This window comes from Triplophysa dalaica, chromosome 15, assembly GCF_015846415.1.
Source record: "Triplophysa dalaica isolate WHDGS20190420 chromosome 15, ASM1584641v1, whole genome shotgun sequence".
Classification (NCBI taxonomy): Eukaryota; Metazoa; Chordata; class Actinopteri; order Cypriniformes; family Nemacheilidae; genus Triplophysa; species Triplophysa dalaica.
In genome coordinates, this window is record NC_079556.1 from 16,958,612 (window position 1) to 16,973,510 (window position 14,899).

Here is a 14,899-nt window from a genome sequence, read left to right on the forward strand (position 1 = left end):
AGCGCAGGATTTAAGACATGCTTTTTTGGGTGTTAAATAAAAACGCAAATACCAGTACAATAACAAGAGCAAACATTAGTAAATTGAATTGCATGATTCATTTAAATACTCTTCTCCCATAAAGTTTGAATCTGAATAGGAAACTCCTACAAACGCATTATGCAATAAGGTCAGACGCAAAAACAGCTGTGTTCACGCCTTGTCAGCGCTAATTTTCACTGCGAGCCTTTTCATTGCTGACCATTTTTGTTTGGTTTTCTAGCAATATATTTAAAACTTCATAAATAACGCTAGGTAAATTTGTGTTTAAAACAAAATTAAATATACAGTAGGTTACAGGCAAACCTGCTGCAAAACTACAGCAAAGTTTTACAGTGAGGCGTTTGCATTGCCGCAAGCTGTTAGTAAATTGGGCCTTTGCATTCTTTACAATTTAAAACATATCGTTGATCTTCAGACAGAAGTAATAAATTCAGTTTTTTTATAGATGGCATGGTATAGATGGTTTCAAAGCAAAAAACATAAATAAACTTTACATTCGTGGACTGCCCTTTACTTCCGGTACACATTAGCAAACAATAGAGTGCCTGCAGAGGATTTCTGATAACAAGCAAAAGAGAAGAAGAACCATTTCTTGGCTAAACTTGCCTCTCCATTATTTTGAATTTAGACGTGATACCAAGCTCAATCACTAGATGTCAATGTACCATAAGGTTTCTTTAAATGCGTCAAAACTACAGGGCCGATTCAACAAAATGTTTATTTAATAAAATTAACATACAACAAAAGTTAACAAATTGTTTATTTAATACAAGTATTATACAATAAAATAATAATATAAATAAATATCAACATAAATTAAATAAAATATAATAATTATGATTAGACACTAGCCACACCTAAAAAAAAAACAGACCAGAACTTAACTGCAGTCCAGGCACGTGCGTCCGATGAAACGGTCTATATTTTAACTTTAGAAAATTTAATTCACCACCACAGTTAAATTATGTGAAAATCTAAAAGTAACAGGCTACAGCAGCTGCAATATAAAAATTTGAAATTTCCTTGCGCATTAATAAAACGTTAACCTAAATTTGACTAAAAATGCTACTTGAAAACCAACTTTATTCTCAATGTTAAAATTATGTCTATCCAACAATTGTTACTCGCTATCTTTAGAAACAGAGTAGTGTTAGAGAAGCGTTTAAATGTAAGCCCTGTCAGAGCTTTCATTGGTTGAATGAACTGAAGGAATTCGGCCTTCAATTGAGGCAAAATGTGGCAATAAACTGGTACATGTCGTAGACTAATATCCTCCGTGTTGCAACACTGCATATCTAGTTACTAAACTTATCTGAAAAATAAAGGTAATGACCCGATCAAATTTAATTCTAAGGTCAAGTAAATGATGTCAGGCTAGTTAATCTTTGTAAGGAACATTTAATCACACCAAGTAAATCAGTTAAACCAGTTAGACTTTAGTAGACTAAATATAATGTAGATTTAGTCGCCTAAAATATTTTTCATATTTCGTCAACTAAAACTAGACTAAAGATAAAATGATGGGTATAACTAAATTTCGTCCGAAGTCTATGACTAAAACTAAATCAAAATTTGCGGTAAAAAATGAACACTGTGTGATAGTCAAAGGTGCCCCAGATCTGCTTTATTACAAACATTCTCCCAAATATAAAGTAATTTGTAGAGATTTGGAACAACTTGAGGGTGAGTAAATGATAATAGATTGTAATTGTAATTTTGCAGCAGATTTGCCAGTAACTTACTGAAGATTTGTTTACTTAATATTTTCCTATTAGTACTGTTTTTGTTTGGGATAATTTACTTAATTAAATTAACTAATTTCTGAGCAGAGCAAAGCATTAAAGTTGATAAATCAAAAGTTACTTTTGATGTCAACTTCAGCATTGGCCAATGGCGGCAGGTTTGGTGAGCTAAACGCGTTAAAGCTTCCAGCATCCACTTTGGTGACACGGTTACCTCTGTAAAGTTTATGATGAAAGTAGAGGCAAACCTGTAAAGACAAAGGCAGAAAATGAAAATTTCATGTCTTTAACTTAATTCAGACATATACTATATCATTTTAAATGTTTCTTTATTATTCGTAAGTATTTTCCACCAGTGATTCCAGTTCTCTGTCAGCCCTTATTAGAACACTCCATCACGGGCCCTTCTAAACTTGTACAGACTTGTTTGACAGGTGGTGTACAGTTGGATGTAGTCTTGTCTACCTCATTATGGTTAAACAATATATTTTTGCCTAATACAAATGACAGAAATGAAATATCTTCAGGATTTATGCATATATTTGAACAGTGTTAAATATGTTCATTTCGTGTTTCAGAAAACTGATTTCAGATTTAAAGAACACTGAATAAAAGAGAGTGGGAGAGTTAAAGACAAAACTATATTAAAGTGATAGTTCACAACAAAATATACTTACCCTCTTGTCATTTCAAACCTGTAAGAAGATCTTTTGAAGAATGTTCTTCACCGAACAGCAGTGGCCCCCATTCACTCCAATTGTATGGCCACAAAACCAATGCAAGTGAATGGGTGCCAGTTAACAACATTCTTCAAAATATCTTTTTTTGTGGGTTCTTCGGAAGGATAAAGCCATACAGATTGAAATGACAAAAGGGTGAGTGAATGATGACAGAATTTTCATCACTTTAACACAAGCTGTAAAATATGTTTTATAAAACGAATATTGATTGTTTTCTGTATGTGTAATGGTTCTAGTCTATCTCACAGCAAGATCAAAAGGGTGTCTCACCTCCGGAATGACAAACTGTCCTGCTATCAACAGCGCCCCCAAGAGGTTGTCCCTACCATCGTTTCTCATTTCATAAATAGGCACCTGCCAAACACAAGATGGTTTTCAAGTTCTAAACAACACACTGTTTTGATGCCAGCTAGTTTAAAGTTAATACTGAAAGCAATATTTCATAGTTGAACTTCAGGTGTTGTTTTAAACTTTGAAACCATGCAGTCTTTTGTGCATAGGTCTTTTGTTTATTGTTTGTCCTTGTCCCAGGAAATAGAAAATCCATTATACATTTTTCATGATCCCATCTGAACATAACCAATATATTTCAATATATAGTGAAAATGATTTCCATCAATGTTTACACAAACCCCAAATCATCTAATTTGCACAACAACAAACAATCCGTTCACTACTCAAACTTCTTCAAAATTGGCGTACTTGGTCATCAAGCAAGCAACAGTGTCATTTGAAGAGCATCCTTAAACTAAATGTGAGCAATGGAGAGTAAAAATAATAAGCAAATAAAATAATACAGACAAATGTAATGATGGTTAAAGTACATTACCTGTGAGCCAGTGAGGATGACAGGCTTTCCCAGGTTCTCACACATGAACGACAAAGCAGAAGCTGTGTATGCCATGGTGTCTGTACCGTGCAGGACAACAAAGCCATCGTATTTCTCGTAGTGTTTCTATGAACATGATTGAAGTCATATTTTGTAATAGCATTACAGTATATATTTCCGAATACACAAACATTTGATATTAAAAAAGCAGATTTGCATACTTTATTAATATTTTAGCAATATATTTCTTAAATCCACAAATCACAAGGAAATCACAAACTAAATAAACATCTCCAATACGTGCGCCATGAAGATTCTGTTAATACAATTGATGTCAAAGGTAAATTGTACACAATCAAATGGTTTGTGTGTTCCACCTCAATGTCTTTTCCAATAGTAGCCCAATCATCAGTGGTCATATTGCAGGAGTCCAGCAGAGGAGAGTACTCTAAAACCGTATACACGATCCTCTTATTCTGTTTGGACCATCTGTGGTAAAAAAAAAGAGTGTAAAAATGAGAATAATGTTTAAAAAATGAAACATTAACAAGCTCCAAATGAAACACATTTTATTGAAATAAGCCAACGCTATTTGTAGCCGAACACGAATTAATTAAATCAAACCAGTCAAAAACGAACAAACAAGGCCAGATATTACATAAATGGACAGATTATTCACAAACAAGCTGGGGCGAGTTCGGGTTTTCTCAGAAAAAGCTAAAGGGGGAAGGGAAAATAAGAGCAAGTCGATTTTAGGGGCTCGTCTGGTCAAGCAGCGGGGCGTCCCGTATAGTGAAAAGCAAAAGTGCAGACTGGAAGATTATGGCCCTTTGAGAGCAGGTCCTTGTGTATTTGTGTGATTTTGTGCATCAAGGGGAGGTGGGATGAGCAAATGTTGTGAAGAAGCAGACCTTAGACTTTGCTCATCGCTCAGGGGGGCGGCTCCCGATGACGGTGGGGGTTATTGTTATGAAGAGGGGGAGCGCTCTGTCGGGATTTTCCCCATTTAAGCACATAAGAGTGGGCAGATTAGAATGACCTACATGTCCTAATTAAAAACGGGTGGCATATCCAAAAAACCCATAAATATTAATGTGGTCCCACAAGTGCTGTTACATTGGGCCACCCTTGTTAGGTGTACAGATGAGCAAACAGAGTCAGGTGGCTGCTTTTGGCTTGTGGAAAATATTTTTTTTAATCCCTCCCAACAAATAAAGACACGGAGGAGGGTGCAGCCCGAGCCCTGTTTGGTAGATCAATGGAACAACAGGGGACGAAGCAGACTGTCACAAACACACACTGCGATGAAGGGGACCAACTGTTCAAATTAGCCTACACTCAGATATGCAGGCACAAACATATGTTTATGATCATATAAATGAAAGGGCGGTACAGGAGAAAATTTAACCTGCTCATATTTCCAAGTAACATATTCATATACCAAACAATGTTGCTATGGGTACCACCGTCACCAATCCTAATACAGAGTTTAAAACAGGTACAAGCAGAGTTCCCAATAATACAGAAAGAGACAGAAACTGATGTCGTTTTGACATGTCCTTTACAAGACTCTTATCTTTCATTAATAGTAATTTAAACATTTAACAAAGCACTTGTCAGTCATCTGGTGCAACCTTTTATAAAGCGGGGAAAGATTTAATAATAGCAACAATAGTTTTAAGGCTTTTAAACAAAAATAATAATGTATCTAAGGCAGCAATTTTTATGTGAATGAAAGAACACTCATTATAACAAAAAGGATGATTGGGGTCTCTGGTTTAAATCCAGATCAGAAATTCAAAATCAAAACGTGGAAATACAGGAATTATCCTCATAAAGATATGACATCCAGCTAAAATTGCTAACATTTTTCATGATCAAAACATTAAAATATGATATATATCTATATAGTTAGGCTTTTTTTCTTGCTTATAAATAACTCCAAAATATTACAATTTAATAATAGCAAAGCAAACAGAGGTTGTGGCAATTAAATACACTTACACAATAATAATAATAAATTACACAAAATTTACTAAAAAGAAAATTATACATTATAGAGCAAGGATGACTTCAGTAGGTTTGCCATCATCAAAGCCCCAAATATCAACCATAAAGGAATAGTTTAACCAAAAAATGAAATTATTTTATCATGTGGAATAGAATAGATAGACTGTTGGTAACCAAATGACTTTCACTCTGTCGACACAACCACTGAGACATTTCTCAAAATTATTATCTTTGTGCTCCACAGATGAGCCATACGCAAAAATTCTACATCGAACTTATCAAACTGCATTAAATAAATAAGACCTGTGGGTTGCTCAGAACACAGTTGATATGAAATATTTAACTTAATGAAATATTTTTGTGCTTTCGGTTAGTTTTTAAACATAAAATCCATCATAAGTAATCTGCTATTCTTGAAGCATTACAAAGTATAGAGGCTTAGCTATTGCAGAAGCAAGAACGGGCAAAATACTGCACAAAGCATGCAGACATTATACAAACATGTTCAAATTTGTTGGTACCCTTAGCTCCTTGAAATAATGCTTCATTCCTCCTGAAAATTGATGAATTTAAAAGCTATTGTATCATGTATACTCGCATGCCTTTGACATGTCATAGAATAAAGCAAAGAATCTGTGGAAAGAGATGAATTATTGCTTATTCTACAAATATATTCTAAAATGGCCTGGACACATTTGAAAATATAATACATAATTGGATTTTAGTGATATTTCAAATTTATTTCTCTAAATAGTATCAATCATGTATCCAATCTTGTAATCAGTCATCCAGCCTATTTGAAAAAAGTGCTGTTTGGTATCATTGTGTGCATCACACTGAACATGGACCAGAGAAAGCAAAGGATAGAGTTGTCTGAGGAGCTCAGAAAGAAAATAATAGACAAGCATGGTAAAGGTAAAGGCTACAAGACCATCTCCACGCAGCTTGTTGTTCCTGTGACAACAGTTGCAAATATTATTAAGAAGTTTAAGGTCCATGGAATTGTAGCCAACCTCCCTGGGCTGCAAGAGGAAAATCGACCCCAGATTGAACAGAAGGATACTGCGAATGGTAGAAAAAGAACCAAGGATAACTGCCAAAGAGATACAAGCTGAATTCCAAGTTGAAGGCAAGTCAGTTTCTAATCGCACCATCCATCGCTTTTTGAGCATGGTAGAAGATCCAGGAGGACTCCATTTTTGAATGAAAATCATAAAAAAGACTTTCAAGATTTCAAAGAAACTGAACACCATTCCTACAGTGAAACATGGAGGAGGCTCGGTTATGTTTGGGGCTCCTTTGCTGCATCTGGAAAAGGGTGCCTTGAATCTGTGCAGGGCACAATGAAATCTCAAGACTATCAAGACATGCTGGAGCGAAATGTACTGCCCAGTGTCAGAAAGCTCTGTCTCAGTCGCAGGTCCTCCAATAGGATAATGACCCAAAACACACAGCTAAAACCACCCGAGAATGGATAAGAACAAAACATTGGACAATTCTGAAGTGGCCTTCTATGAGTCCTGATCTGAATCCATCAAACATCTATGGAAAGCTCTGAAGGTATGGAGAAGGCACACATCAAACCTGAGCCAGCTGTAGCAGTTTGCTCAGGAAGAGTGGACCAAACTACCTGTTAACAGGTGCAGAAGTCTCATTTCTTCTAAAGGTTGTACAATAAAATATTAGGTTTGGGATCCCATTATTTTTGTTCATCACATTTTCATTTGTTATGTTATTTAGAATATTAAATAGAGTAAAAAATCAAAAGCAAGTCTGATTTCTATTAAATATGGAATAAACAATGGTGGATGCAAATTACTTGTGTTAGTTTCAAGTTATTTACATAAGAGAAAATTGTGCATTCTTCGTTTTGTGTGGAGAGGTACCAACAAATTTGAGCACATCTGTCGATACATAGTTCTGCATGTGCTTATCTACGTATGTATATATATAAAATATTTCATCCCACAAGGGCAAACATTATGCTACCAGACCCATGAAATAGATGATCAGCTGCCTGAGTGTGTCTCCTGTCAAAATAACACACACAGTATCTATATCTGTAAATTTTGACAAGTCTTAATATTAAGGAAACAGCACCCTCCATGGGCTACATAACAGAAACACCTTAATTCATTAATTACCCATTAAGAAGACTGCAATAATCTAATCTAATCTAAAATCTGTATTTTAAAATATTTACAAATAAAGTTGATGACAGAAAATGTGTGATAGAACCAGTAAATTAAAAAACACAAGTGAGCTTTAATTTACAAAGTCCCTAGACCATAATATCTATAAGACAACAACTCCACATATGACTACGTTATATGTTATTGCTGCTAACACAGTTAACAGCACAATGTGAAAACTTACGGCAGCACCAGTGTGTTCTCGGGAGGCTCGTAGTAGTCATACAGTCTGGTTTGTTGTGCATACTGCTCATCGTGCAGATTGGGAAGCTTTCGTAAAGTTTTGACTAGAGCGCTTGGTTCTGGAGACAGCACTGAAGAGATATAAGAAACTCTGATAAGAACAGAAGAAACGCTGATAAGATTATAATCAAAGACACATTTGATAACAAATGCTGTAAAGCACACATCAAAGTCATAAACATTATCAAGGTAATTCAAGACTAGTCATAAACATTATAACTACAGATGTGGAATTGCAGTGTTTGGATCCATCACACACATACCTTTACTCACTTGAGTCAATTCTCAGTATTGCTTGATAGTATTCTGTTGAAAGTTTTTGTGTCGTAATTAAAATACTTATGCTAAAGCAAATTCCCTTGCTAGAATTTTATCCTAAATACAAACCGATAAATAATTGTTTCACTCTTTATGCATGACTTTATAAAATTGTGAATATTAAAAAATATATATATAAATTATCACAGTTAATACAATTTCTATGAAGATATATAAACAATAAGATGGCATTTGATAATAAAAACAAAAAGCATTTGAAAAGTATCAAAAATACCAAAACAAGCTTAAATTTAAAAAGAGGCGTCCACTTTAAATATAGCCTTGGTCTTAAGATTTAAGGTTTTTTTAAGTACTATGTGTCTACACCAGACACGGCGCAATGCGACACGACACGACAAAAGAAAAAAAAAAACATTAGAACCCATTACAATTACAAATTTGTCCACACTGGATGTGGCGCTGTGCATAGTACTTACAATTACATTTGACCGACGCTTTTATCCAAAGTGACATACATTGCATTGTACTTTACATTTGTTTCTGAATATGTATAATTCCCTGGGATCACACCCATGACCTTGGCATTGCTAGAGCAATGCCCTAACAACTGAGAAATACTAGGGTTGATCATGTAAACCCTACTAGGCCTATTTGTTTGCAGCAGACTGGAAAATACAATTGAGTTTAGTTTCATGGAAAAAGTCAGTTCTCTGTTGGCTACAAGCGCTCTTGTCCTTGAACTGTAACCAAACTGGTAGAGCATGGCTTACAACAGCAATACTGTTTGGAGGAAGCCACTTTTTTTTTCTTGAAGTAGATTTGCATAAAAGCTGTTGACAAAACCCAAAATGTGATAACATACAAGTCAAAAAATGTCATGTTTGTCCTTGTCAATTCTTTAAAAGGCAGAATTTTTAAACAACCTTCCAAATATTGATCATTTTTCCCAACTACATTTTTTGTTCATTTAAATTCAAAACAAGTATGGTCTAGTAATAGCGCTACGATACAAATATTTAAGTGTACTGTCCATGAAATATGCTAATAAAATGATCTACGACGCACCAACTTTGGTTCAATTATGTTAGAAATATGAAAACAAAACCTCTCTCAATATTTACTTTACATACAGTAATTACATCACCATGTGTGTAGCTCAGTTTTTATCCAGGATCACAGCTGGGCATTATATAACGAGATGAATATATATATATATGTATCAATGTATGTTATATTGGCTGTTGATATTTCACTAAAGTTCAATATGCCATTAGACATTGCAGTTCATTCACTATGTGATAAAGACAACAATGACAAGTTTTGAGAATAAACCTCAAATATCCCATAATCACTATTTGGGTACACAAGTACTTTGGAGATACATTTGGAAATTAGGCCTGCATACTTATGTTTTTTGGTCATACACATAAAAGCATGAAGAAGCTTAATATAAAGCTAAGTGGCTTTTTTTAATAAAGACATCACAAGGCGCACATTTTAAGCTAACATAGTGAACATACCAACATCCTGTGACATGTGTAAAGTTTACATAGTGAACTACACCATGTGGATGCTCTGCTTAATATGAACTCCATGATCTTTACATATGTCGGTGGATTGTTTTGTGCAGTGAAAATACATTTTAAAGCGTGTTTTTTATAAATACTGTACGTAATATCACACACGCTTTAAGGGCATGTTGTTTATATTACCTTACTCTTTGCTTAGTCAGGTCCCAATGTGTGTACAGTTACGTGTAAAGACATAATCGTGTAATTCCATTTCAGTTTCATGCTAAATAAATCATTTGTTACATATGATCCTGCAAGCAGTCATGTGTTTACCGTTATTGTGGTAGGTCATTCCGATGGTTCCGCCGGTGTTTATGACCAAAACCCTTGCTTCAGAACTGGGACTAATATCCAGAGACTCTATACTGGGGGTGCTCGATTTCCTCCTCCTTCGACCCTGTCCCATGGTGCCCCGGCTAAGAGACGTCTGTGACTGAAACACATCGGACTGATCAAGTTGATTTAACCTGCTGTGGGACAGGGCTCGACCCAGCGAGATTGTGCTTGCTGAGGACGGAGCCGAGGTAGTACACTTACTTTCCGCCATATCTGATTCGCCTCTTTACTAGCTACCCCAATACCCACTGTGTTTCTTAAAGAGACAGCACCTACAGTATCTGAAACGTGCCTGGAAATGAGGATGCGTATATTACATAATATTATCGTATAGTATACCAGAATAATGAATTTGTATTAAGTACGAGCTTTACATTTACATTTAGTCATTTAGCAGACGCTTTTATCCAAAGCGACTTACAAAGAGTTTAGGGAGCAATAAGCGTATGTCATACAGGAGCAATAATACAATAGGTGTCAATACAAAGTTACTGGTTTCAACAAAAGCTAGACCAATACCTGTTAATAGAAAGAGTTAGTGTTTTTTAATTTTTTTATATGCATATTTATATTCATTTATTTTTTATATGCATGCAAAAATCTTTATGTATCAGGCTTACAGGTTTTCTTACCAGAAAATTGTAGGCGATGTCTTTTTTAGTTTCTTTAGTCAAGTTATTCATGCAGAAGGTCTTAGATTCTATTGAAAAAAAATGTTTTTGACTAAAGTTTTTAATTTAAAATTATTTTTTACATTTATAAATTAATCCGCTGTATACCTCAGTATATGTCTACTTAGTATATATTAGGCCTATAATACCAAGCTTCTATACTGCCTACTTCTATTATACTATCTTTATACATTCTGTTACTTTTATTGCCCTCCCATGGCGTAATACCTGATGCAGTGTTTACTGCATATTGTGCAATAACACATCTACACCATGTGCAATATTTGACTCTGAAATACTACTACTTGTTCCAATAATATTCAAAACAATGCCACACTGACAGCTTTTCTTTTACATGCCACTGGAAAATAAGTATGCGATACTCAATACTACACTGTTCTTGTACTTAATTTTCACTACCACCTTGACTATACTTGTTTTGTGTAGGGGGGGGTATACTTAGACTGTGTATTTATTTAATTGGATACTTAGCTTGTAAAAAGTTATATGTGATAGCACTGTAAGGACTCCTCTAATGTCGTAAATAGCATTTTTTCATGAGAATGTAATGAATATTTTGAATGGAGCTATAGACCTGTTTAATGTTGTGATCTATACTTACCAGTAGATGTCACCATTGACCTAAATCCAGGTTTAATTTCTGCGTGTGAAACCTTTACAGCTTTATTATTTCTTCTGATCTAATTTAGCTTTTGTGTTAGCATACTTTTGGAAATGGGCAGCGTAATACTATCTATATTGTTTGGAAAATTAAGAGCGATATAACATTTTCTTATTTTAAAGCTAGATTACATAAACGTATCCGCCAATGACTAAATGTAAATGTTGGTGGGGGTGTAGTACTATTATATAAATATAATAAAAAGCGAATAAAATGAATTACACACGGCAAATATAATAATTTACTTTACATTTATTATCTTAAAGTTCTAACTTTATATGTTGTTGAATTAACTAATTTTATATTTAGGATAATGGTTCTTATCTAGCATGTAAAGCCACAGCAACACAAAAATCAAACAATTTTAAGAAGGTAATCTTTACCCACACCTTTTCCGGTTTTTTTTATTCGGCGGTATATGCGTCATAAGATGAGTAACGAATGCGTAATGAAACTTTTGTCAGTTCAAAAGTCCTCAGAAAATGGTGCAAAAAAGCAGCATTTTATATACATGAATGTTTGTCGACAAAACATTATTTTATGCTTACAATTTAATGTCTTATATATAAAGAGTAAATCCAGAGGGGTTGACAGTTTAGTTTATTATTTATCATTGATAGGCAGTTTATTATTTTATTTAAAAAACATAATGGAATATAGTATAAACATAGTGTTGTAGACAAACATTATATTTCCATAATTAACAGTCAATAATCGACCTATTTAGGATCATAAAACACATGTTCCTCCTGTCACAATTCATAACAAAATACTTAATTTTTATTGACAAATTACATTTAACACCTCTTTCACGTACGAATTCAAATTCACTTTAATAGTAGTAATGTATTTTTGATGTACGTTAACTACTGGCAGGTCGATTCCAAACTCAGTTTTGACCTTTATTGTGAAAATAGAGCTGCAACAGCCATTTCCGCTGGTTAGTGTTGACGTAGCCAATTTCACAGTTACTCGGCGGTTGTCGGCTGATTGTAGAAGTGAACACCGGGGTTGACACGGGTAGAGAATGGTGAGCCTTTGCAGGTAACCGAAAGCAATTTTGACCCTAAAATGAATGAGAATAAATTACTAATGATTATATTGCATGTAACCTGTCGAAAAATAAGCAAAGAATGTCTGTGACCAGCTTTTCTGGGTTGTTCGGTCGGCTAAGCTAGCAGGCTAAGTTGCTCTTTTCTGGCACTCCCTCTGAGCCTCTCTTGTCTCTCAGGCGCACGTGAGCCACCATTCGAATTCGGGACGGTTGAAATCGATGCGGCTCAGCTTCGGACAGCCCAGATGACAGACCCACCGGCCAGCCAATTTAATGCTTCACGGTCGAGGCTCTGAAGGTCTTTAGCTGCTATTCAGTTACATTTTGGGGGAAGGACGTGGAAAAGCCCCCGAGAAGGACATTCACGCGTCAAGAGGAAGTCTTGAAACACCGCTGGTTCTTTAAGAGGTCTCGCCGCACTGAAAATCACACAGGAAAAGCTCTTAAAATATATTTAAACGCTGCCTTTCGTCGTTTTTGAAGAGCTTAGACCTTCTTCATCGAGTGTGTAGTACTAAAAGTTTCAGTACTCTCGCTTAATCAATAGTTCAGTAGTCTTCTGGTGCTTGTTTTATTACTCATAACGGTGACTTTATGCCCGGCAATTAACGCGATACACACCCCCGTCGTCCTGTTTACTTCCAGACTTGACATTCCCAGAAAAAGATCTCGAAGAAAAAAAAACATCCATTTATCAGTTTGTATTGTCTTAAACAAACCGTATCTAACTTTTGTGGAGGGTGGTAACCATTTATGAACAATTTACAAGATGGGGAAAATGCTGTCAAAGATATTTGGTAACAAAGAGATGAGAATATTGATGCTCGGATTGGACGCCGCTGGGAAGACCACCATCCTATATAAATTGAAGCTCGGCCAGTCCGTGACCACCATACCCACCGTCGGTTTCAACGTGGAGACGGTCACCTATAAAAACGTCAAGTTCAACGTGTGGGACGTCGGCGGACAGGATAAGATCCGTCCCCTCTGGCGGCATTACTACACGGGCACTCAAGGGTTAATTTTCGTGGTGGATTGTGCGGATAGAGATCGAATTGACGAGGCCAGGCAAGAACTCCACCGCATTATTAACGACCGAGAGATGCGGGATGCCATCATTTTGATTTTCGCTAACAAGCAAGATCTACCTGACGCCATGAAACCGCACGAAATCCAGGAGAAGCTGGGACTGACACGCATCAGAGATAGGAATTGGTACGTGCAGCCCTCATGTGCGACCACCGGAGATGGACTATATGAAGGCTTAACTTGGTTAACATCTAACTACAAGTCTTAATGACACCGTTTGGCACTGACTGTTTAGGACAAATAAACTCAATATGAGGAAAATCGGAGCCCTCTAATGCATTTTCGTAATGTTTTGATTTATAGGTAACATTTATTTTTGTTTGAAATTACCATTACAAAGTTATCGTTTTGAAACCTAATGGGTTTGGCTTGCTTTTAGTTTTCTGTGTATTGTGACACACTTGTCACACACCACGGACTGTGTCTTATAACATGAAAAGTCATTCCTGGATGAAGAGTCTCTATTTTTTCTTTTTGACAGTATAGGTTTTATATCTTTGTTGTCTTCAGCTTCTTTCTTTGAATACTGAAAGTTAAAAGTTTAAGTCCATCAATGTGTTAAAGACATTTTGTTCTGCAATGTTCAGATTTGTCCAGGCATCTACTGTAGCTCAGCGCGGTTTTGCTGAGGAGGTTGTAGCATACTGACTGTAAGTAGCTGCGTGAAGTTATGGCACGGTTTAAAACCCATTTAAGAATGATATCACTGACATCCAATAATAATCCACTTGTAAATGAGTCCATGGAACATTTTATGCAAAAGTATTGGGCTATAATACTGGAAGGAACACTTTTGCCATTGACATGCTTCTCTTTACACAGCGTAATCGAAAAGAGTGATGTTTTGTGCTCTCAAAAAAGGATTGTTGACAGAGAGATGCCATTTGTATCCCGTTTACCATTTAGGCCAATCACATTGAACAGATTGTCTTTCACTTGCAGTTCTCTTTCTAAAATGTGGGATTATTACATTATTGCATTTCAAATGTAGTGCCTGTATGGTAGAGTGGACAATTTTTTAAGAGAAATTTTTGATCCTGTTCATTTCATCTCTTTCCTTGACTCATTTTGAGAAAAATGTACAAAACAGCTATGTAAGTGTAACTTCAAATTAAACTTAGTCATTTTAACAGGTTTTCTTCATTCTTGTTCTGAGCAAATCTGCCGCCTTTGACTTTATGCTTTTGGTGCATGGGACTTTCCACAGTTATTTAAGAAGCCAAAGTCAAATGGAAAGTCTGCTGAGCCTTTTTTGTGCTAGGAAATTCCTCCCACTGGCACTGTTCTTTCCTTTTTAATTTTCGTTCTGGTGATATGCATCAGAGTAACTTATTCTCACTTTGACTGTGTCTGTGGGTTTGAAGTACATGTGTATTAGTACTGTATATTGTCCTGACTGGGACACTGAGAACTTTGGAA

The 14,899-nt window shown here is 35.6% G+C and overlaps 2 protein-coding genes across 10 annotated transcripts in view; one reads left to right on the forward strand and one right to left on the reverse strand.

Annotated features, from left to right (window-relative positions):
- Positions 1–11,743, reverse strand: part of aspg (asparaginase homolog (S. cerevisiae)) — a 29,981-nt gene extending 18,238 nt beyond the window's left edge. The window contains exons 1-8 of one of the 8 annotated variants that reach the window (XM_056767546.1): positions 11,278–11,445; positions 10,617–10,684; positions 9,922–10,081; positions 7,740–7,869; positions 3,731–3,842; positions 3,354–3,479; positions 2,795–2,878; positions 1,906–2,032 (exon numbers count right to left, since the gene is read on the reverse strand). In XM_056767546.1, coding sequence (XP_056623524.1) covers positions 1,906–2,032; positions 2,795–2,878; positions 3,354–3,479; positions 3,731–3,842; positions 7,740–7,869; positions 9,922–10,081; positions 10,617–10,684; positions 11,278–11,293 — 823 coding nt within the window. In that variant the 5' untranslated portion in view covers positions 11,294–11,445. Of the gene's footprint in view, positions 1–1,905; positions 2,033–2,794; positions 2,879–3,353; positions 3,480–3,730; positions 3,843–7,739; positions 7,870–9,921; positions 10,397–10,616; positions 10,685–11,277; positions 11,446–11,720 lie in introns of those variants that run through there. The other 7 variants (XM_056767549.1, XM_056767550.1, XM_056767548.1 and 4 more) reach the window with 7 other exon arrangements.
- A 532-nt stretch (positions 11,744–12,275) lies between these two features.
- arf6b (ADP-ribosylation factor 6b) lies at positions 12,276–14,610 on the forward strand. Of its 2 annotated transcripts, none has more exons than XM_056767986.1 (2): positions 12,276–12,381; positions 12,569–14,610. In XM_056767986.1, the coding sequence occupies exon 2, from the start codon at positions 13,161–13,163 to the stop codon at positions 13,686–13,688; it is 528 nt and encodes a 175-aa protein (XP_056623964.1). In that variant the 5' UTR covers positions 12,276–12,381; positions 12,569–13,160; the 3' UTR covers positions 13,689–14,610. The 2 variants fall into 2 exon arrangements, with proteins under 2 accessions (XP_056623964.1, XP_056623965.1); XM_056767987.1 differs by having other exon boundaries at positions 12,297–12,367.
- Positions 14,611–14,899: the final 289 nt, after the last annotated feature.

Bases quoted from the DNA above. Each gene is read 5' to 3' on its own strand.
- arf6b (XM_056767986.1), top strand. From the start codon at position 13,161: ATGGGGAAAATGCTGTCAAAGATATTTGGTAACAAAGAGATGAGAATA.